Source organism: Chaetomium tenue, assembly GCF_020726465.1.
Source record: "Chaetomium tenue strain MPI-SDFR-AT-0079 chromosome Unknown F5144scaffold_2, whole genome shotgun sequence".
Taxonomy (NCBI): Eukaryota; Fungi; Ascomycota; class Sordariomycetes; order Sordariales; family Chaetomiaceae; genus Chaetomium; species Chaetomium tenue.
This window is the reverse complement of record NW_027117330.1, coordinates 4,665,798-4,686,963: the sequence shown is the minus strand read 5'-3', so window position 1 is coordinate 4,686,963 and position 21,166 is coordinate 4,665,798. Positions and strand designations below refer to the sequence as shown.

General features: G+C 58.1%; 8 protein-coding genes across 8 annotated transcripts; 3 read left to right on the top strand and 5 right to left on the bottom strand.

The window, feature by feature from the left end:
- Positions 1 to 427: 427 nt before the first annotated feature.
- F5144DRAFT_545711 (uncharacterized protein) lies at positions 428 to 3,194 on the top strand (the record flags this gene model as incomplete). Its single annotated transcript, XM_066787377.1, has 3 exons — positions 428 to 681; positions 741 to 1,635; positions 1,686 to 3,194. The coding sequence occupies 3 exons, from the start codon at positions 428 to 430 to the stop codon at positions 3,192 to 3,194; spliced, it is 2,658 nt and encodes an 885-aa protein (XP_066647250.1).
- Positions 3,195 to 3,438: 244 nt separating this feature from the next.
- F5144DRAFT_590900 (endoplasmic reticulum vesicle transporter-domain-containing protein) lies at positions 3,439 to 4,764 on the bottom strand (the record flags this gene model as incomplete). The annotated part of the gene is made up of 3 exons (XM_066790204.1): positions 3,439 to 3,911; positions 3,970 to 4,554; positions 4,680 to 4,764. 3 exons carry the CDS (start codon positions 4,762 to 4,764, stop codon positions 3,439 to 3,441), a joined length of 1,143 nt encoding a protein of 380 aa, XP_066647249.1.
- A 475-nt stretch (positions 4,765 to 5,239) lies between these two features.
- Positions 5,240 to 7,078, bottom strand: F5144DRAFT_643229 (uncharacterized protein; the record flags this gene model as incomplete). The annotated part of the gene is made up of 2 exons (XM_066792811.1): positions 5,240 to 6,831; positions 6,885 to 7,078. The coding sequence occupies 2 exons, from the start codon at positions 7,076 to 7,078 to the stop codon at positions 5,682 to 5,684; spliced, it is 1,344 nt and encodes a 447-aa protein (XP_066647248.1). The 3' UTR covers positions 5,240 to 5,681.
- Positions 7,079 to 9,090: 2,012 nt separating this feature from the next.
- F5144DRAFT_144524 (uncharacterized protein) lies at positions 9,091 to 10,387 on the top strand. Its single transcript, XM_066782415.1, has 2 exons — positions 9,091 to 9,505; positions 9,597 to 10,387. The coding sequence occupies exons 1-2, from the start codon at positions 9,341 to 9,343 to the stop codon at positions 10,128 to 10,130; spliced, it is 699 nt and encodes a 232-aa protein (XP_066647247.1). The 5' UTR covers positions 9,091 to 9,340; the 3' UTR covers positions 10,131 to 10,387.
- Positions 10,388 to 10,406: 19 nt separating this feature from the next.
- On the bottom strand, positions 10,407 to 12,147 carry F5144DRAFT_564610 (WD40-repeat-containing domain protein). Its single transcript, XM_066788431.1, has 3 exons — positions 11,653 to 12,147; positions 11,145 to 11,596; positions 10,407 to 11,076 (listed from the first exon to the last, which is right to left on the bottom strand). Exons 1-3 carry the CDS (start codon positions 11,914 to 11,916, stop codon positions 10,719 to 10,721), a joined length of 1,074 nt encoding a protein of 357 aa, XP_066647246.1. The 5' UTR covers positions 11,917 to 12,147; the 3' UTR covers positions 10,407 to 10,718.
- An 852-nt stretch (positions 12,148 to 12,999) lies between these two features.
- On the bottom strand, positions 13,000 to 14,953 carry F5144DRAFT_507156 (uncharacterized protein). The gene is made up of 4 exons (XM_066786483.1): positions 14,550 to 14,953; positions 14,371 to 14,488; positions 13,569 to 14,304; positions 13,000 to 13,517 (listed from the first exon to the last, which is right to left on the bottom strand). Exons 1-4 carry the CDS (start codon positions 14,647 to 14,649, stop codon positions 13,173 to 13,175), a joined length of 1,299 nt encoding a protein of 432 aa, XP_066647245.1. The 5' UTR covers positions 14,650 to 14,953; the 3' UTR covers positions 13,000 to 13,172.
- Positions 14,954 to 15,703: 750 nt separating this feature from the next.
- F5144DRAFT_627676 (uncharacterized protein) lies at positions 15,704 to 17,269 on the top strand (the record flags this gene model as incomplete). The annotated part of the gene is made up of 2 exons (XM_066792303.1): positions 15,704 to 16,326; positions 16,411 to 17,269. 2 exons carry the CDS (start codon positions 15,704 to 15,706, stop codon positions 17,267 to 17,269), a joined length of 1,482 nt encoding a protein of 493 aa, XP_066647244.1.
- Positions 17,270 to 17,906: 637 nt separating this feature from the next.
- F5144DRAFT_144484 (uncharacterized protein) lies at positions 17,907 to 20,272 on the bottom strand. Its single transcript, XM_066782414.1, has 3 exons — positions 19,782 to 20,272; positions 19,531 to 19,688; positions 17,907 to 19,468 (listed from the first exon to the last, which is right to left on the bottom strand). The coding sequence occupies exons 1-3, from the start codon at positions 20,031 to 20,033 to the stop codon at positions 17,950 to 17,952; spliced, it is 1,929 nt and encodes a 642-aa protein (XP_066647243.1). The 5' UTR covers positions 20,034 to 20,272; the 3' UTR covers positions 17,907 to 17,949.
- Between the last annotated feature and the right edge of the window lie 894 nt (positions 20,273 to 21,166).

The window sequence follows — 21,166 nt, the reverse complement described above, 5'->3', positions numbered from 1 at the left end:
CAGTTCTTGGCTTCGGGCATCAATTCCGCCAACTCTCTCATCCATGAATCCAGTTCTGGAGGAATACTGTAGTTTCGCATGGAGCTATATCGGAACTGCGCCGGGCTAGGCACCCATGTGCGTCCATGGGGTTATTGTGTAAAATAGCTACCAGTTACAGAGGGCTTTGTTTCTGGGTATATTCAGCATCTTTGATACCCTATGAGAGCTACCTACACAGTACATGCATCCCTGCCTTACGAGGCGAGATGGTCAAGCCCAAGGTGATGATCCTCGCATCGTTGCGTCTTGGCGACAGGAGCTTCCTGATATCTAAGATGTCATACGCAATGACCCCTCATCTGTACAACCTCGATTCTTAGCATCACAACCCCTCGGCAGTACCGAGCCATCGATCATCAGGGCAATTTCCTGAGCGTTTCCAAGCATGGCCTCGTGGGTTGGCATGCGCGCAACGGCCACGCCGTCCCAGGTGGACGCCGTTGCTCGCGCCATCCGCAGCACCCCGATCATCGACCATCACGCTCACCCGCTCCTCAAGCCGGAAGCTCTTAGCAAAAAGCCCTTGCTGGCCATCACCACCGAAGCGACCGGCGATGCAATCGATTCGGCTACTACTTCGCTGCCCCATCTTCGCGCCGTCCGTCAGCTAGCTTCCGTTTTGGGTTGTGGCTACACTTGGTAGGAGCAACGGTGATGGCTCTTGAGCTCCGAGAGGGGAAAACTAATAAAACACCTAGGGAGTCGGTCGTGGCCGCCATCGAGGAGAAGCGCTTGGAGTGTCCCGAGGACTGGACGGCTGACTGCCTGTTTGGCATCGAGACCATTCTCGTCGACGACGGTCTAGATACCGAGGACGACGCCCATGCATACTCGTGGCATGACGACTACACACGGAGCAAGTGCAAGCGCATCGTGCGTATAGAGACAATCGCTGCCGACATTATTCGCCGTATCGGAAGCGCATGTGAGAAATCTGCTCAGACCGATGACGTCTTCGACGATGCTTTTGATGAATGGATACAGGAGTTCGATGCCCAGATCGTGTCCGCCCTCGAGGACCCTGACGTGGTTGGCTTCAAATCAGTCATCTGCTACCGTACCGGTCTAGACATCACGAACGAGTTCAACGAAATGCAAGAGACACCGGCGCGCGAGGATTTCAAGCAGGTCATCGCCAATTATGCGCTTCTGAACTTTGAGAAGCTACAGACCAAGAGCCTGAACGACTTGGTGGTGCACCGCACAGCCCAGCTGATCCAAGGCAGTCCTGTCAAACACAAGAAGCCAATCCAGTTCCATACCGGCCTCGGTGACAACGACCTCACCCTGTCCAAGTCCTCGCCGTCCTTTCTTCAGGACTTTATCCGCCTGTACCCGACTGTCCCCATTGTGCTTCTCCACGCCGGCTACCCCTTCACGCGCGAGATGGGATACCTAGCAACCGTCTACGAGAATGTATATGCTGATATCGGCGAGGTGTTTCCATTCGTGAGCCAGGATGGTCAAGAGCGGGTTCTGCGACAGATATTGGAGTTGTGTCCGTGGTCCAAGATCCTCTGGAGCACCGATGGGCACTGGTTTCCCGAGACATACCTACTGGCCGTCATCCAGATGCGGGAAGTGTTTGAGACGGTGGGTTTTACTGAATAGCTGGCCCCTTAGCTTTTGTCTGACGCTTCCAGGTCTTATGCGGCTACGTCCGCAACGGCCACATCGGCTGGCGGGCTGCTGTCGACCTCGTGCGAGATCTCCTCTTCAAGAATGCCAACAAGCTCTATCATCTAGAACTTGACTTTTCCGAGGTGGAAGAGGAGAGCGCTCTGGCACAGGGTGGATATCAGAGCGACGCCGAGCTTCTTCGGGCCTTCTTGAAAGACCAGCCGACCCCTGATTTTGTCCGGATATGCTGGGTCGACTTCACTGCGTCGCATCGGATGCGCATGGTCCCCTTCAGGAAGTTCACCTCCCTCCTTAACGAGGGCCATTCAACGGATATCGGCATTACCGCCGCCGTATTCAGCTTACTTCAGAACGACACCATGATACCCAGCGCGTCTCCAACTGGCGAATACCGCCTGCATCCAGACTTTTCCTCCCTCAAAAGAGGACCAATCGAAGGGCACATCAGTCTACATGGCGAGTTCCGCCAGAAATCCGGCGCGCGGGTGCCCACCTGCCCTCGCTCGGTCCTCCAACGGGCCGTCGAGTACGGCGCCCAGAACAACCTCTCTTTCCTAATCGGCTTCGAGATCGAGTTCGTCCTTCTCGAGCGCGTCGAGCAGAAAACCAACAGCACCACCCGCTACTCAGCCCTCACCACCGACGGCCACGCCTGGTCTGTCAGCCGGTCCCTCGCCAACCCCAAAGTCGCCACCCTCCTCCGCGACATGGTCGCCGCCCTCGCCGACATGGGCATCTACGTCGAACAGGTCCACGCAGAGAGCGCCACGGGCCAATTCGAGCTCGTCCTCCCCCCATACGCACCCGTCGAAGCCGCCGACACGCTCCTGCACACACGCGACGTCATGTCCGCCCTCGCCGCCGCGGCCGGCTTCAAACTGACCCTCCACCCCAAACCGATCCCCCACGCGTGCGGCACGGCCTCGCACATGCACCTGTCCCTCCACTCCCCCAACAGCGGCGGCGGCGGCGGCGACAAGCCCGACGTCTACCGCCCCTTCTACGCGGGCGTCCTCAAGCACCTGCGCGCCGTGCTGGCCTTTGCCTACGCCAACCCGGCCAGCTACGAGCGCGTGGCGGACGGCCACTGGGCGGGCGGGCGCTGGGTCGCCTGGGGCACGCAGAACCGCGAGACGCCGCTGCGCGCCATCGAGGGCTCGCATTGGGAGATCAAGTGTCTGGATGGCCTGGCGAACCCCTACCTGGCCATAGCGGCTGTGCTGTTTGCGGGTGTGAGGGGCGTGGTGGATCGCGAGGTGCTGGTGTGGGGGGATTGTGAGATTGATCCGGCGAAGCTGACGGCGAATGATCGGAAGGAGTTGAATGTGAGCCAGATGCTGCCCGGGAGTGTGGAGGAGGGGCTGGTGGCGCTGCGGGGGGATGTGGAGCTGAGCGAGATGATGGGGTCGGAGCTGGTGGAAGGGTACGTGGCGTTGAAGGAGTGTGAGCTGGAGCTGTTGGGGAAGATGGGCGATGAGGAGCGCAGGCAGTGGTTGATGGAGCGGTATTGATCGTTGTTGTGGCTGCTCCCGTTTCTTTTTCCCCTGGGTTTGGAAAAATGGTTGATACAAAATAGTTGTTATCCCGTGTGGGCTGGAGTTAACTCGCAAGAGATCATGTTGCGCCAATACTAGCAATGCAAAGGTCCCATATAACCAAACAAGAAAAAACCAAAATCCAAAACGCAGTTTAATACTCTTATCTATACCGCCTCCCAACCCCTCCCAACCCCCAAAGCCCAACCCTGCCATACCCCTACTCCTCAAAATGGTCCCCCTTCCGCCCCAGCATCCCCTCGCTATGCCCCCTCCGGCGCCGCCCCAGCACCTCTTTCGCCCAGTCCGTCATCCGGAAGCCCCAATGACCAGCCACCAACACACCACTAACCACATTCACCACCTTGATCAAGAACACAAAGAAGCTATCCCGCGTCTCCACGATACTCAGCAGGATGGGCTCGATGTCGTACTTGACAAAGATGCCGGGGACCATGTTCTCGGCGACGGCGCCGCTCTGCTCGGTGACGGCGTACTGGTTGGTGAAGAGCGCCGACGACCCGCGGTCGCCCGGGTGACCCACGCTGTACGTCGTCGGCACCACGGATAGGTAGTACTGGAACTTGTGGAAGTGGCCGGGCGCCGTGTTGACCGTGCTGTCGAGCGGGTTGACGAGGGACGGGAGGAAGGGCCCGAAGGAGAGCTCCGAGATGATGTGTGAGAAGTTGAAGGCTGTGGGCGGGTTAGTGCGTGCGCGGTTGGGGGATGGGGAAAGAAGGGGCAAACGAACAGTTATGATCCAGATGCTCTCCAAACTCCATGTACCCGTGCCCCCTCGCCGTAATATGGAAATCACCCTGCACCTTATTCAACTCCAGACTCCCAAACACGCGACAGCTATCCGGCTCCGCCCCCCACAACCGCGGCGTCTTCCTCCACTTCGCCCTCTGCCTCCCCAACGCCACAATATCATGCACATGCTCCTCGCCAAACCCCTCATCATGCTCCATCGCATACCCCTCCCCAGTCACCACCCTGCCCTGCGCATCCCGCCCCAACCTATGCACCCCGTGCCCATCCACCCAATGCGACCACAGCGTGCCGTCCCTTGTCAGGGCGCCCGCGGCCAGGATCCGATCCCCCGCGGCGTCCTGCACGTTGATGTGCAGGTCGGGGCAGCGCATGTTCACGACGATGTCCAGGTTGATGGGCAGCACGTGGGAGACGGCTTTCTCGACGGCGAAGGTGTGCTGCTCCTCGCCGCGCCACCACCGGGATAGCTCGGTCCAGAAGAGCACGGCGCTGATGACGATCATGGCGACGGTCCATTTGCCGCCGGAGGAGGTGTGTTGGACGTATTGGGGTTTGGCTTTGGCTGTGGGGTGGGGGGTGGGTGGTTAGTGGATGGATGGGTAGCTGGATAGGTAGTTGGATGGTGGTGATGGTGGTGGTGGTGGAGGGGTTATGGACATGGAAGGTGGGGGGAGGGGGAGGGCATACGGAATGCGTCAAAGGCGCTGACGATGCCGCCTTTTGCGCCGAAGGCGTCGTCGTCGAGATGGCGCTTCTCATCGTAGTTGTTCATCGTGGCGGTGGTGGTGTGACGGTGCGGTCACTGGTCTCGTAGTTTCTTCGAGTTGGTAGGTCGTCGAGGGGTTGGCGCAACGCCAACACGAGTAGTCCGGGCGGGAGCCCTCGATGGACAAGACGAAAGCGAGCTAGATCGAGTCTCTCGGTGGTGGAAATGAGCGTGTCAAAAAAGGCCAATTCGCATGCGCATCGCAGGGATCGAGTGCGCGCAGCAGGCGCAAGAAGTTGGATCGAATTGAAGATCCGAAGTCCGTCAGCACCAACAACACTTTCGGCGCATCACCAATGCTTGAGGACAGCTTGACCACAAATAATGCCAGCCAAATGGTTGCGGCAAAGACCCTTGCTCAAGCATGGCTAGGCTGCCCGCTCATTGGGTGTGCCTTCTGGGCTGACACTGGCTGAACGAGCTGTGGACCAGGGCACTCAGCGAGACTGAACAGGGGTCGCGTGCATCACTTCTTGGCATCCAACGGCCTTCTCCCTCGTGCTTTCCCACGTTCATGGCTTTGATGGTCTTGATGATTTTCTTCTTCTTTTTTTTCTTTTTCTTGAGCTACGAGTACACTATAAATCCTACAAAGTAAAGCCATGCTTTATGCTCATAACTGCCTACCCTGCGCCGCGGGCAAGAGGCTGTACCGACTCATCCCTCACCGGATCCCAGAACTTGATCTTCTTCTTTGGACGATAATTTTCTGGTTCCTCCAGGTTCTTGCCCGAAGCTGAGGGGACTGTCGTACCAGGAGAGGGCCTGTTAGAGACTGGTGTGGTCGGTGGTGCCTTGCGCTTAGAATTCTCAAATTTGTCGGAAGCAGTCGGCTCCCGAGACGAAAGCTGGGGCAGGTCATAGACCGGGGGCGGCTCGGCTTTGTTACAATTCATCTCCACGGTTGTAGGACCCTGCCTGTCCTATGCAGTAGGGTCCCTCGCCGGAGTTGGACTCGGAGACGGAGCGCAGACAGCCTCGCTCACGGCCTCGACCCGTGCATCGATGTTCGCATTCGTCTCCTCTTTCGTGTCCGCAGAATCCGATTTGGAGCCCATAGCGCCAGCTTTGGTGCTTCCTAATCTCTTATTATCGGCTACGTGGGTCTCGCCTCCGTCGAAAGTGAAGTGTGACATGGCAGCGCTACACGGGGGCCCTTTGCACAGCGAGATAACCCGCCGTTTCATGTCGAACATGACGAACGCCATCGTCGAGCAGTCCACGGCGCCGCCCACGTGCTGGCAGATGCTTTCCGGGCTGCCTTTGTGGTCCGAGAACATGTCCACGATTTGCTGTCTGGACACGCCGGCCTTGTTCCGCTTGATCAGTTCGTTGAATCGAGAGACCCTGGCCTGGCTGTATTTGCCTCTGTATCGATCCTGCAACTCGCGGCGGTGGCAGAATGCATCGAACGATTGAAAGTGGTTTCCGTGCACAATAACGTCGGCGCGGTGGGAGAAGATGTGCTCTGGACCGAGCTCTAGTGAAGTATAACGTCCGGTCTTTTCGACGGCGAAGATATGTCTCGAGGTATTCCCCGGGGTATCATCGGGCATGAGTGGCAGTGTTTCAACGTCATTATACTCGAGTACGAGACGCTCGAAGCATGTCCTGGGAAAAAGCCATGCCAGGTTTGTCCCCCAACCATCGTCCGTTGAAAACAACCGGTTCCCCGTGGCCACCATTCCTTTGGCATTCATGCCAGAACCGCTGATCCTGCCAGCCTCGGTCACCATGATGATGTCGGCCCTGCTTTCGTCAATCGGGTATTTGATCTTGATGCAGACTAGGAGCTCTGTATTGCCCGGGGGCCCAGCCGAGGTCCAGGACTGGGCAACGATGGGGGTATTATTGGCGGTCGCTCGATCAGGAAAGAAGACGCTGGTGCTTTCACTCGCGCGCTCGTTCGAAGGAACGAAGGCGGCGAGGTCATCCCGCGCGTTTAACACAACTAAATGTGCTATGGGGACGCCGCTAGTCTCCGACATTCCCTGCAGTTCCCTCCACCCTCCTGGCCAGTATTCCCGTAGGCCGGGTAAGTAGTTCTCTTCAGCCATTTTGACGCAAGTGGCCCTGGTCGGGACGGTCAGCTTCCCCGTCGATTCTTCTAGAACCTCCCGACTTACCACGATGGCAAATGCGGGTGCCCTTTGTGCCAGTCGACATTGGCCTGGATCTGGTAGCGCAGCCACCTTCCATACGTTCTACCTCGTTCTTCCGGGGGACCGGTGAGGACCACGCCTATGATATGTTCGGGCTTGCCGTCGTTGACGTATGCCTCCACGGTGACAGGATTGTCAACAGTACCGCAACCATCCATCATGAATATATTTATCAAAATGCTGCTGCTGCTCAATCGGTTGGAAAAGAGGTGGTTGTGTGCTCGGTTGAGGCGGCTTGGATCAGGTCCACGTCGACGACAATGCAATGCAATGCGGCCAAGTTTAAAAGGTGATAGTGTTAAAATAAATGGGAAAGCTCTAGAATACCCCTCGTTTGGAAATACCCCTCGCTCGACGGGGGCAGCTAACGGACCGAACGACATGCAACTGCTCGACCTTGGGCACGGGGCGGGAAGGCGATACCAGCCAGCAATCCAAGGAGGCCATCTGACAGCAATGGGTAGGCACACCGCTGGGTATTCGGGAACGGGTAGGAGGGAATCACAAAATGATGGGAGCATGTTTCGTGCATTCTCACACCCCCAACAAACATTATCACCGTGGCATACAGACAGCCCATAGTGTTGATGTACGTATCAACACATCAACGCCCGCACTCAGTTTGAACTGTCTTAAGATAAAGAAATACCCAGATGTTGACAAGGGAGCAGACATGAAAACCCAGTATTAGCTTTTTGTTCGCAAAAAGATATAAAGGGAGCTCCCAATTGAGTGTATGGTACAGGGTTGTGTGTAGGTTGTGGTGTTCAGATAGGTGCTCTTTCATCGCGCACTCACCATATAGGTAGGTACCTTAGCTTCTCCTTTTCACTTTTGCACCACTCCAAGCAAACTCATAGTCATAGTCTAGCCAAGGCCACTGACCACAGTTTACTTACCCAGTAGTGCAAACATGTGAAAGACCCGTCCACTTGCAGCTTCGGTATTGTTTACACCCCACCGTCAACACTACTAGGTAGTGCTTGACAACAAGCGAGGGTATTCCCTTAACATAAACTTATTTATGTAGATACCTAGCCATTGCCAGCCCTCGATAAATAGGAGGAGCATGAAGGGACATCATCCACTTCTCGACACGTGCTTGTCTCCATCTTTCCAACCTGTCGCTACTCGTTTGCCCGAGGGAGTCTGCGGCTCTGCGGTCTTGGCATGGTATCAACTTGGCTGTACAGGCCTCGGGAAAGCCGTTCAAACCCCATTCTGACGGATGTCAGTCATCGACAACCCCACGGGGTCGGAGAGCCACGGAGTCTCGAAGCCGAGGAGGTTTGTGGCTAACCCTAACCCCGGCTTCTGCAAAACGGGGATTTTGTCGAGTGTCAAATACAATATAATATGACTGATACTCCCTCTCCTTCCCCGTTTCTTTTTTCCCTAGGTAATCACTCTTCTACAAGTAGACCATCCAAAAAGCCCAAAGCGGACATCTGCACGGTCAGCAGAGAAAGAGATCGGATGGCTCGGAGACTGCTGCAGAAAACGTGGGCTCCCTGGGCTTCTTCAGGTGACCGGAACTCGGTCCGAGACGGTCCGGGACTCGGTTTGCTGGACCCGAGATTTGTTGACGAAGCCCGGAACCCGCGCTAAACTCGATGAGGTCGCACCCCAGCTGGGAGCTCTGAACGTTGACCGCCTCAGTCTGGGCGGGCCCTTGGATGGCCCAAGCTCCCTCAACATTGTGGGTTCACCGCCAGTCAGCGCTGTGCAATTGACCGGGGCCAGGGAGCTGACAGCCCCGTCCGTTGGGATTATCGAGATGAATCGACAAGGGGAGGCGAGCGAAACCGGCGGGTATCGTTGAGACAAGACGCGCGTGCGTAAAAAGTCTGGAGCCACGAGAGAAGCTGCAATGTCAAAATTGGGTGGCATTGGCATTGATCAGTTTGGTGCTGTGCCGTCTGAAGAGAGAGATAAGGGCCGGAACGATCGAAGACCGATCGGCATGGGCCTCGATTCATTGGAGCGTGAAACCAGCCGGGACGTGACACCAATGGCGACTGTCTCGTAGTTAGTCTGCAGTCTGCAGTCTGCAGCACAACCATTTTATCCAAGCTTCGTTGTGCAACCATGTCGAGGCCATGTCTCCAAATTTAAGCGGCCCACCAAGTGTCAGGGAATGGTGAGGGGTGGATGGGAGGGAGACTGCCGTGGTACGCAACGCTGATCTGGCGGGAGCTCCTTCTACCATTCCCCAGTCGGAGTCCGCCTTGTTAGTCACTTATACCTGCCGCTCCCCCTTTGAGCACCTGATCAAAGCTTCCCCTCCGATCTGCCACACTGCACTCTGAGCTTTTTGCTTGTCCGATTGTTCCTGCTGCGTTTGTTCTGTCATCGCATTTCCATCAACCAATCCATCCAACAACTCCCCGTAGATTCGTCCAAGTCACGCCCCCATCGCCATGTCTTCACGACTTGCCACTCCCGTCGCCCAACTCACCCGCTGCTTCAGCACCACACCCGCCGTGGCCCGGCCGAGCCACCTTCTCAACCATGCATCAAAAGCAGCTGCCGCAGCCACCGGTGCAGGCAGGATAACCAAGCCCGCCGTTGACGAGCCGTCCGAAGTAAGCAGCCATCCTCTATCAACCCACTCTCTTCTTTATAGTAGAGCAAGAGCAGGCCCAAGAGCAAGCATCACTAACCCTCTCCCCCCAGCGTCAACACTCCACCAACGCCACGACCACCACAACCCCCCACCGCCCCATCATCACCCCGCCCACAACCCGCACCATCCCCTTCATGCAAACCTTCCACCACTCCGCCCCGAAACCCATCGCCCCCACCTTCAGCACCATCGACCGTGCCATCCTCCCCGACCTCTCCTTCGACGCCTCCTCAGCCATGGACCCCTACGCCCACATCCGCGTGCCCCTCCTGCCGGACAACACCTCCCCGTCACCGCTGCACCCGCGACAGCCCGAGGCGGCCGACGAGCCGCTGCGCAAGCCCGAGATCCTGGTCGTGGCCGCCGACCCGTCGCGCGTGCTGCCGGCCGCGCTGACCGAGGTGGAGGGGATGGGGGTGGATGGCGTGGAGCTGGGGTTTGTGCATCTGCTGGGGCGGGAGAAGGAGGCGGAGGAGAGTTATGAGATGGGGGCGGGGATGATTAGGGATTTGTGGAGGGGGATGGTGGAGGATGTGATGGGCCCGGCGGGGAGGAGTAGTGGTGGGAAGGCTGCGCCTGCTTGATTGCTGAGGAGGTTTTGGATGGGATTGATCGGTGATGGTTGTTTTCTGGGAGGGAGGGAAAATGTCCGTTTATCTCTCTATCTTGAGGTGATTGGAGGGCTTGGTTTATAACGGCATGACGATACTGCCCATTTATGTATGGTTGTAATTGCTCCACTTGAAAGGCGGGCCCAGTGCTCAACCGCGGGCTGTTTTCAGGTTGTTTACTATCTACTTCACACTCGCTACGGATCGAGTCTCAGAACGCAGAATGTCTGAAAACCCAAGTATTAGGGACCCTTTTCCGTGCCACTGTGCAAATTGAAACTGTGCTTATCCACCACCCTAATTAACCGTGCACCACCGATTGTCTGCAATTCAAGTACACTATTTATCTCAGTTGGTATCTTCCATCCCTCCCAGGTTCATCCTCCACTTGATATAATCGGCCGGGTTCGCCGGTTTGGTCCTTTTCTTCGGCGCCATCGTCATGATAGCCGCCGCATCAGGGCCCCTACGGGGCACCATGTCGCTTCCCGAGGGTCCCCTGTCCCCGTCGAGCGCCGTCGCAAACAACCCACTCTGGTCCGGGGGCGTCGTTGAGCGGCTCTACCTCTTCTTAACGCTCGGGCGGGGCTTGCACTCGTCCGGCAGCACGGGGTGCAGCATGACTTTGTTGGGATAGTTGCTCGTGTTGCCCTGGTAGCCCTTGGACCAGTCGTAGCTGATGGCATAGGCGAAGATGTTCCCCGTCTTGTTGAACTTGGTCGCCGTGATGCTGCCCCCGACCTGTGGGTACCCCTTCAGCCGGTGCTTGGCGTCCTTGTCCCAGAAGTGGAACGTGCCGTCGCTGCCCGCCGTGCTAAATGTGCCGTGCTGCGGGTGGAACGAGATGTCGTTGACCGCGTACACGTTAGTCACGCTGCCCTGCGGCGGGTCGCGGTGGCACTTGAAGGAGAAGTTGGAGCTGGGGGGGTTGTGTTAGCGGCTTGCAAGGCGAGAAATATGGAGAGTAGGGGATTAATAACCACTTACTTAGAGTCTTTGTCCTCGACATATTGGATAGCGCAGCGGCCCTCGATACTGCCAATCGCGAAGCCTTGCGAGTCGGTGAAGCAGCTGACGACCCGGGTTTGCCACTTGAGCGGACTTTGTAGTGTCTTGTAGAACTTCGCCGGCTCCCCAAGATTAATCACGTTGATGTACCGATCGGCCGTACCCACAACCAAGAGGTTTTGTCGTACGTCCATCGTGTAAACGCGCTCCTGACAGGTGACAGACCCGGCGGGTTGCGGGCTTCGGAAGTCCCAGTATTTGACTGTCTTGTCCCACGACCCTGTTACGGCCATCGGCGTGCCGTTGGCCTCAAAATACCGCACGCAGCGGATCGGCTGGTCGTGCTGTGCTACCTGAGCGGTCTGTCCGGTCGCCAGGTCTAGCACCTTGGCCTGTTTGTCGGCGCCGGCCGAGATGACCTTTTGGCCGTCCTTTGAAACTGTCAGACCCGTCTTCTGTCGTGTATTGAAAGAAAATGCCAACGCACCTTGAAGAAGTCCACCGAGAAGACCGGTCCGTCGTGTTCTATTTGCGCTTTCCCTTGGCCTTGACCGTTGCTCATGATTTCGTAGATGCGAACTTTCTTGTCCCAGCTTGCGACGGCTAGGAAATCCTTTTGGTCGGTCGGGTTTGGGTTGAAAGCAAGCGCGGAGATACTGTCTTCGGGCGGGCTCCCGAGCTCGACATCCTGCTTGAGGTCGCCGAGCGTGTTGCTTGCCGCCGCCGACTGCGTTCCGAAAAGGCCCGCCATCGTCGTGGGTACTCAATCAACTGCTAGATGCTTGTTATTTGAGGTTTCGGTTGAACGAATTTGAGTAATCGTGAATGTGTAGGTGGATGTGGTTGTTGTGGAGTTGACGTGTTGACAGTGGTTTTTTGGTATTGATGATGCTTTTCGACGGAATTGAGCTTCGATCCCCAGCCTCGACGCGGCGCGAGCGCTTGCCACTCGCTAGGCACACACCTGTACTGTAACCTTAAAGCGGACAGCAAAGCTTGGACCATGCCTCTGCGGATGCCCCACTTTCCCGAAAAATTAATCGCTTTAAAAATTCTCGATCGCTGTAAATGGATTGTTTTTCTTTCCTCTTTCTCCAAGTCCCCCTCGTCCAAAAAATCGCTATTCGAAGCTCACATACGGAGAGAGTATCTGCTCTTTCATTTTTCACAAGCTTTGGGAAAAGTCCCCGGACACCCACCTTCCCTCACTAGGAAGCTGGTCGCGGAAACGCGCCGCCATAGAAGCACTGCGGCTGATCTCGGCCGCCTGTTCCTTGCCTGTCTGGCACCGCCCGGCTCATCACTCCAAAGTCGGCCGACTTCTCTGGTACAAGGTTTGCAGCAGTCCGATTCCCGGGCCGGAGCCATCATCAGGACGAAGATATGAGTCCGCGCTCTGGCTGTCTGGGACGTGATTTGCTGTACTTGTTGCCAGGGTAACTGGTCGATGGTGGGCTGCCGCTGGTCCGGTCTGGGCTGGGAGCGTCATGGCTGGCTCGAGAGATTTCGTCACGATTTCACAGAAATGCGATTGCTCGCCGTCTGGAAACAGCGGCGAGTAACTCGACGGGGCTCATTCTTGGTGCGAGGGGGGCTTCAACCAACACAGGGTCGTTTCAGTCCCGCGTCTCGCGGTCGGCGCCCAGCTGGACAAACACAAACTCTAGGCTTCGCGGGAGGTCCCTTGTCCATGCTGCTGGTTGCTTGACACGGGGTCTGAAGGATCGGACAGTCTAGGTGATGATAAACCTTTATAGAGTCAAGCTCTGAGGTGGAGCCGGCGTAAATCGTCGTGTGACCCCGTTGATGACTCAAAATGCGTTATGGTATCTGATGGACTGTCCAATCCTGTATTTTATTTCATATTAGATAGTTGTTAATTTGATGTCTATGGAGACTTAACAGTTCTGAGGCCTGTTGAAGCCAATCGCTCCTTTTATCCTGCTCCCATTCTGTGGTTGAACTTAAAAGCACCTGGTTCCTGACCATGACTCAACGGCGCGCATTCTACCGCGCCGCCTCCTTCTTGCGCTGCTCTTCCTCGAGCAACTCGCGCTCCTTGTGGGCAGCTTCGAGATCGGCCTTCATCCCCTTGGCCTTCTGCCGAGCTTCGTAAAGGTCTCGGCTCTTCATTATCCTCTGCACAATGGTTCCGGCATTGACGTCCTCGAACTCGTGGCGGCCGATTTCGCGGTAGATGCCCATCTCCTTGGGCTCCGTGTAGACGTCCTCGGTAAATGGCATGAAGGATGTCGGGCCGTGGTAGACAGCATCTGGTGTGCCCCACGGAAGCGAGGTGAGGTAGCTCTTGGTGGGCGTAAAGGGGGCGCCAAAGACGACAGCGTTGACGTACTTGCAAAGTTATTAGCCAACGCCCTCTCGAACAGCTCCAAGCAAACTTACTCGACACTGCAAAACGCAGAGACCGCGCTCAAAAATGTTCATGATGGGGTAGTTGACACCCTTCCACCTGTTGATGACCTCGTCGTCGTGGACGCCCGCCACGACGAACGCCGGGCCGTAGTCGGCGCCCTTGCCTTTCCTCTCGTTCACGGCCTGCTCCGAGTACCAGCCGTCCTTCCTAGCGAGCTCCTCCTCCGCCTCGGTTACCAACCGCAAGAACTCGATGTGCCCACTCGAAAACAGATCAAACCCTCCATCCACATACACCACCCTTTGCCCCGGCTTCGGCCCCACACCCTTGAACAGCTCCCTAAACCCGTTATCGGCCCCCCAAAACCAGACATCCGCACCAGGCCGCTTCGCCGTCTCATCGGTCGCATACAACCGGACACGCTCCGCCATGGCCTGGCCCTCGGCGCGGCGCTCGGCCTCGGTACCGGAGCCTTCGAGGCCGGCGAGGGTGCGCTCGAGCGAGTGGATGAAGTGGCCGCGGGTGCACAGCAGCATGCGGCCGACGAGGTCGGTGGTGGAGATGGAGGGCGTGCGCTTAACGACGCGGAAGCGGTCGGCCGCCTTGACGAACCGGTAGCAGTCCTCGCCGCCGCTGTCCGACGTGATGTCGTCCCCGTGCACCACGTACCGGCACCCGAAGTGGCTTATCCAGTCGAGCTGCGTGACGTAGGGCGCGTGCGCGATCGACTTGGTCACCCAGCGGCAGGCGTCGATGGCGAGGAGGCTGGTGGGGGGGTTAGTGGTGGGGTGTGTGAGGGGGGAGGGGAGGGGATGGGGGAGAGATTATTACCGCTCTTTGAGATTCATAACCGTAGGCCCCTTGTTTTCGAGGATGGCCTCGTCGGAGTGGATGCCGACGTAGAGTTCGTCGCCCAGCTGGCGGGCTTGGACTACAGCACCAGCATGTCCTGCGGGGGTTAGCAACTGGTTAGCAACCGGTGACCCAGCCGCATAATACTGGAAGCTTACCATGGTGGAAGAAGTCAAAACAGCCGTCAACCCAGAGACGCCCGTCGAGAAGCTCGGGGGCGGGATCACCTGGGGGCAGTACATTCTCGGTAGCAGACATTGTTCAGTTATTCGAGTGAATCGAGTTCAACTCAAATAGAGATGCAGACTGTCCAAGGTCTAAAGTAGGAGGGGCTTGGGCTAGACAATGACGTAGCGTCGATGCTGTGGGTGGAATATATATAGGCCGTGTCAGTGCGCCAATTTGAAGTGACAATTGACTCTGGACAAAAGGGGTTGGTGATGAAAAGCAATGTGGCTGCTTGCTCATTTCAGAGACTCGATTGCGGAGCTCTGAATCAAGCCTGCAAGCGAGGCCCTAAAGGTGCCCATCCACAGCTCTTGGGCATGACTGCCCCTCGTGCCCCTCCCCCACTTCTAGGTAGGTCCGCATTGCACCAGGTAGGTACTTCGAAGTCTCGCTTGGGAACTCAGGCTATCTGCCCAGAAGGCGGGATGGCCTGGCTTTTGCTTTCTCACGCAATGGACATGATGGATGCCCGAGGCATCGGTCGGGCAAGACAGCCGAATCACCTAGATTCAATCATTTTATACTTCCTTTCCCATGTAGAGTAGTAATACCTTGCGAAACCATCCGCGGCTTATCCGGGGATCTACAAACCCATCACAGGGCGATTGGATAGACTGTGTGACTGCCTCTGGCGGCTGAATCGCAACCCATCCACGCCGCTTTTCATGCCGTGAAAGGCTTCTCTTGCGATGGATGGGATGGGATGGGATGGGATGACATGGGTCAACAGACCCTGTCGACTTAGCACAGCGCCTGGAAGATCCCTGAAGTTCTGCCGTCACCCTCTACCACAGTCTTTTACCATGGGACAGCTTTAATGCCAGTGGGCCGCTGCCACTCCCTCCCCTTCCACCCTCCTCCTTTATCTTCATCTTGATGTTGGTTTTTAACAATCTTCACCGTCTTCGAAGTTTTCTTCCTCAAAGCTGAACCGCCTTTTGCGAGAGCGAAGACCCTAGCATCCCCCACCTTCCAGCCCAGCGGCGCCTCCTGCCCGATTTGGGACGCTAAAACAGCGGCAGCAAATGACAGCGCTGCATTTCGCTACCTAAACAGGGCCGCCTAACTCTAAAAGACGCACGACATGCAGCGCTCGGCAGCCACTCCGACGCAGTCGGCCGCCCCTTTCTTTTCGTCCCTCTTTGGCGGCGGCGGCGGCACCGACAACACCAAAAACCCGGCCTCGAACCCAAACCCCCCGCTTTCCCCCACCAGCAAAACAGCCCAGCAACCGACGAGCCCGGCCGAGGAGGTTTCCGGTGGAAGCCCCCGGCAGCCAAAGACGCTAACCAAGGACCGCAAGCCTTCGTTTGGCCGCAAGTCGTCCTTTGTTTTCTTGTCGTCGCCGAGCAAGAAGGCCAAGCGCCGCCGTGCCGACTCGGCCGCCTCGAATCCCGGGCCACCAGCTGATGGCGGCGGAATTGCTATACCCAATCTTGCCCACCGCCGCCCCTCTACGACCCAGTTGCATTTCGAAGACCCCGTTCCACCGCTCCCCGACCCCTCGCCCAAGACTACCGACGGCCTCACGAAGATGCTCAGCCGCGGCGCCGCGACGCCGATACCCGGCTACAACGCCAGCGGCTCCGGGTCTATGCTCAGTGGTAGCGGCATGGGACAGCAGGGCGGTGAGCTGAACGTCGTCCACCAACACATACAAGAAACAGCGACCAAGAGGATATCAACCCTCGACTATCTACGAAAAGCGTGAGTTTTCCCCCACAGGCCCCTTTTCCAACCTCCCCCCCCCCCCCCCCCCCCAGACAGCAGTGCACTAACAACCCCAAACAGCCACGAAGGGCGCATCTACTGGTTCAACACGCTCCTCTTCGACAAGCCCGACCTCCTACGCATGCCCTACTTCGACGCGCGCAAACTCGGCCGGCGCGCGACCAACTACCTCCTGCTGGGCATCTCGCTCCCCGCAGTCATCGACCTCAACTCGCACACGCCCGTCGAATTCCTCCGCTCTCTCAACACGCTCCTGGCCGAGTTCGACGCCTTCCAACAAATCCACACCGAGACCGGCATCGCAGCCACGTCCCTCACACGCACGCGCATCCCGCAAATGTTCCGCCGCGCCGCGGCCCCCGTCTCCAAGGGCCGCCGCAGCAGCTCCGCCGCCGGCCGCGAGGCCAGCGACGCCTCCAGCATCGGCTACACCCTCGAACAAGTCGACAGCAACAACCCCGGCGCCGGCGGCCCCACCACCACCACCACCACCCCGGGCACCACCACCCCCAACCCCAACAACCCCACCCCCACCCCCACCGTCCCGGGCGCAGCAACCGCAACCGCCGACGCCACCGCCGGCGGCGTGATGGCGTTCGGCGCATCCGAAGTCGACCTGCTACCGGGGGAGGAGTACACCTATCTCCTCACCCCCACACTACCCTTCGACCCGGATTTCTTCGAGACCTTTGCCACGCTGTGCGACGTGCTGATTGATACCTACTCGCGGCTGCTGAGCCTGGTGCCGACGGCGCGGGACTGTGGTGGCGCGGTGGCGGAGCTGTTTACGAAGGCGGATGGAAGGATTCGCAAGCTGTTTATTCAGGCGGCGGTGAGGGAGTTTGAGGATGGGGCGAGGGGGGGCGGGAGGGCGGAGGTGGCTAGTGTGGGGCGGGTGGTGTTGAGTGGGTTGATGTGAGGTGATGTGGGAGTGGGGGTGGTGAGGGCGACGGTGGTGAGGTGAGGGTGGTGAGGGTTGTGAGGGTGGTGAGGGTTGTGAGGGTGGTAAGGTGCGGAGGGAAGCGCGAGGGGCGAGGAGTGGGTGTTGGAAAATGCGACTCTGAAGTGGCCCGAAGTGGAAGCATCATCAGTGAATGGTTTTGGCGGTGGCGTTTGGACGGCGGGGTTTTCTGGGCATGGAAAGAAAGATATCCTCATTGCATAACGGAACGGATGATGGAAATGTCGTTGGTATTCATTCCAAGATGGTTAGAGTTTGAATGTCTGGTATAGATAGTTATAGCCGAACTCGCGATCCGGATCGTGATGAAGAAGAAATTCTCCCTCTACTCTTAACAGCCTTGTCCCCTGATAAATATAAGACGCCTGGGAAGGAAGGGGGAAAGAGCCCCCAGAAGAGAAAAAGACCGGGAACCATAACCGTTATACCGTGCCATGCCATGCCATGCAGTAAACCGAGATGCCGATGGAGAAATATGAAAAGAGTCTGTGAGGAGACAACGCGAAAACAAAGAGTGCCGCCGGTGGTTTGGACATGGGAGAAAGTAAAATGACCGAAGAGGAACGAACGCCATCGCCGAAATATGCATGATTCCCTGACATCATAGAGGGAAAGGAAGGGGAAAAAAAAGAACCCGATTAGGCCGTAATCCCCTGCTTGTGGTCGTCAAAATACCGCCTGCCCCTGCGCCCTGATAAATGCAAATGGTTGTTGCTGTTGGGGTTGCTGTTGTTGTTGCTGCCGCTGCTGCCGCCGCTACCAGCGCTGCTACTGCTGTTGCTGTGGCTGTGGGTGTTGCCGCTGCTGTTGCTATTGCTGCTGCCGTGGCTGGCACTGTTGCCGACATGGCCCGCCGAGCGCGAGGCAGACAGCTTCTGGGCCCTGTCGTTGGCCGACCGCAGGTTCATGTACGACCTGGAGCTGGTCAACGCCCGTGGCCTGTCCCTCGCCTTGTCCTTTTCCTTTTCCTTCTCGCGGGACGGGGTTCTGGTGAGTTTCTCGTCTGTGCTGCTGGGCACATTGTTGCTGCCGCTGGGGTTGCTGTTGGTGCTGGTGCTGCTAGAGCGGCCCGATACTGCGCCTGTTGCTGCTGCTGCTGCTGCTGCTGCTGCTGCCGGCTTCTCTTTGACGAGGGAGCTGGTGGAGGAGCGGGCCGACTTGGAGCTCTCAGCGTCGGACTTGGCGGGGATGGTTGGGGAGCCTGGTCGGTTTCGGCGTTCTTCGGCGGCTTGCTTCTCGGCCAGCCTCTCGGAGAAGGACTTGATTTCCGCAGGCCTGTTGTTGCCCGACTCTGTCGCTGCGGCAGCCGCCCTAGCCGCCCGCAGCGCGACAATGCTGGCACTCGGCCTCAGGTTGATCGACCTCCTCGACCCCTTCGACGTAACGGACGCGGTGTCGTCCTCCGCATCACACCTCACGCCGGCCTCGCCATCACTATCCTCGTCGTCCGACCCCGCCACCGTCTCTTCCTCGACCTTATCCAACCCCGCCGGCCCGCCGCCATCCAACAGCGGCAGCTTGTCGATCTCCTCCCTGCCCCTGCTCACCGCCCCCTCCACCTTAGCTGCAGCACCCACCGCCGGCCGCGGCGGCGGGCTCGCCGGTTCGTTACGGTACCGCTCAGCCTCCTCGACGGCGCGCCTCTCGGCCTCGGCGCGCCACTGGGCCTCCTCCTCCTCGGTGCGGAGCCAGTAGCGGCCCATGGCGGCCTGGTTCTCCTGGTGGCGGCGCAGCTTGGTGGGGCTCTGCAGCATGGTCTTGGGGGCGCTCTTCTGGGCGCCCGGGTCGAGCGGGGAGATGTAGGTCAGCGTGCTCTTGCTCTTGCGCTTGACGGGCAGGAAGCGGCGGCCGGGCCCGACCTCGACGCGGTGCACGGTCGCTTTGGCGAAGCGCACCGTCGTGCCGGGAGACATGGGCCGGTTGACTGGGGACATGGGCCGTTGGGTGGGCGACGTGGGTGATGAGGTTAGAGGGGGCGAGTCGGGGGCTGAGAGTACGGTTTCGAAGGTAGGGGTTGCGGGGGAAGGGGGGAGGCCGGGGCTGGTGGGTTCGCCTGCTGCTGCTGCTGGGGTGCCGAACTGGCTGTGGCGCCTGTAACCATCCGGACTAGAAAACCGGAGGATGGATTTGGGCATAGGTATGGGCGCTAAGGGGGACCTAGAGAGACGTTGTTAGAAATCAACATTGAGGTAATAAACGAGACAAGCAATAAAAATTACCTTGGCTTGTCTCCGGCACTCTGCGGGCGGGACGGGGCGGAATGCTGCTTGCCATCTTGGCTGTCGGGGGCGGCGGCCTTGTTTACTTTCTCGGAGGAGCTGCTCTTGCCGGCCTTGGAGGTCCCCGGAGAGGCTTTTGGGTCTGGTGTCATGGGTGTCTTTGAATGTCTCGTCTTAGTACTAGCCCCATCCTGGATCGTTGTCGCGAAGGAAAACGAAAATCTTCGAAATGCTGTGGAACCTCTACGTGCCTTCGTTTTTGAGTCGGAGCTGGTGCTATGGCTGTGTCTTCGCTGCCTAGTACCGTTGGCGGGGGGATGATGATGGTGATGCTGGGTAGAGGGAGACGGTGTAGGGGTTGATGGAGAAGACGAGGAGGTCGGAGGCTTGGACGTGGTGATCTTGCCCGCCCATGACAAGACAGATGAAAGCGAGTCTTTTCTTTGAGGTTGTCGGAGGCCGTCGGGCTTGGGTTTGGATGAGTCCTTGGCGTCTTTAGACATGGCGTTGGCGGATTGGGAGGGGGGGAAGAGAAAGAAAAAGCGGGTTTACGAATATCAAAACCATCAAGAATTGGTTCAGGGGTAAAACTACAGAGAATTGCTTTAAAAACAGAACACAATGGCTCTCACAGGAGAGACGAACGACATCATCATCATCACCATGAGCAGATGGATAGACCTCGGGGAGTGTGTTTGTGAAGCTGGAGCTGAGTTCAGGCATAGAGGTTGGGCGACAACCGCACCACATCGCCATGAGTGGGGGGTCCAATCACGGCGGCAGGCCCCCATTATGCAGGTCTCTGCTCCCGTCGTGCCATCTGGCATCACTCGATGCGGAAGGCTATTTATCCGTGGGAGCGAGTGGGAGCGAGTGGGAGCGAAACGCGGGCGGGCCTTCGTCCTCTTTTGTGACATTTCGAGAGTAGCTTGATTCAGCACCGCCGACCAAGGCGCTAAGGGACCCCCTGAGGCCACGACGATGGGTTGTTGGCGCTCGCCGGAAAACCGGCCTCGACGCGTGTCAAATTTCGTGAGGATGCTGAAGAAGGTAGGGCTGCTGTTGTTGGCGAGAGGCCTCGGGCGTTCGACAGGTTTGACGTCCTTACCGGTTCCGGTGGTCATCCGGCCTCCACGTGGAGCCTTGACCGGCACCGGCACCGGCGACCCGGAGCAGTGGCCGGGGCATGGTTGATGTGCGCGCACCCCCTCAGACCTTCAGGCCTTCAGCTATCGACCTAGATGAGATGGAGAAAGGGAAATCCTGGAATGAAGCTGTGGAGAGAGCAAGTGCGCGATGACTTGTTAATGACTGAATGATTGTCCAGCTGACTGAACACGCCCAGACACGCCCAGCTTCGACACCGCTTCCGACCTCGATCGGGTAGCACGGGCGGGGTGAGACACGGCCACGAAACGGCCAACTAGCGTGCCGATCGCGACGGCGGGCAGGGCGAGTCGGCGCTGTGAAACTGCGGGGCATTTTCTTCATTGTTTGGGGGTCTCGGGGTTCTTGGGGGCGGACTTCGAGGCCTGGTGGGGCACAATGGGGTCGCTGCGATAAGCTCCCGATTGGGCGGTGTGGCGGGCACGTGCAGGCAGTGCGGCGGTATCTGTCCGCTAACCACTGCGCCTAT

Bases quoted from the DNA above. Each gene is read 5' to 3' on its own strand.
- F5144DRAFT_507156 (XM_066786483.1), bottom strand. From the start codon at position 14,649: ATGTCTGCTACCGAGAATGTACTGCCCCCAGGTGATCCCGCCCCCGAG. The intron at 14,305-14,370 runs GTAATAATCTCT...CCCCCCCACCAG, and splicing joins GTTATGAATCTCAAAGAGCG to CCTCCTCGCCATCGACGCCT. The intron at 13,518-13,568 runs GTAAGTTTGCTT...TAACTTTGCAAG, and splicing joins TCTGCGTTTTGCAGTGTCGA to TACGTCAACGCTGTCGTCTT.
- F5144DRAFT_564610 (XM_066788431.1), bottom strand. From the start codon at position 11,916: ATGGCGGGCCTTTTCGGAACGCAGTCGGCGGCGGCAAGCAACACGCTC. The intron at 11,597-11,652 runs GTGCGTTGGCAT...ACAGTTTCAAAG, and splicing joins TCTCGGTGGACTTCTTCAAG to GACGGCCAAAAGGTCATCTC. The intron at 11,077-11,144 runs GTAAGTGGTTAT...CAACCCCCCCAG, and splicing joins GTCGAGGACAAAGACTCTAA to CTCCAACTTCTCCTTCAAGT.
- F5144DRAFT_144524 (XM_066782415.1), top strand. From the start codon at position 9,341: ATGTCTTCACGACTTGCCACTCCCGTCGCCCAACTCACCCGCTGCTTC. The intron at 9,506-9,596 runs GTAAGCAGCCAT...CTCTCCCCCCAG, and splicing joins CCGTTGACGAGCCGTCCGAA to CGTCAACACTCCACCAACGC.
- F5144DRAFT_144484 (XM_066782414.1), bottom strand. From the start codon at position 20,033: ATGTCTAAAGACGCCAAGGACTCATCCAAACCCAAGCCCGACGGCCTC. The intron at 19,689-19,781 runs GCACGTAGAGGT...AGACATTCAAAG, and splicing joins GCTCCGACTCAAAAACGAAG to ACACCCATGACACCAGACCC. The intron at 19,469-19,530 runs GTAATTTTTATT...ACGTCTCTCTAG, and splicing joins AGTGCCGGAGACAAGCCAAG to GTCCCCCTTAGCGCCCATAC.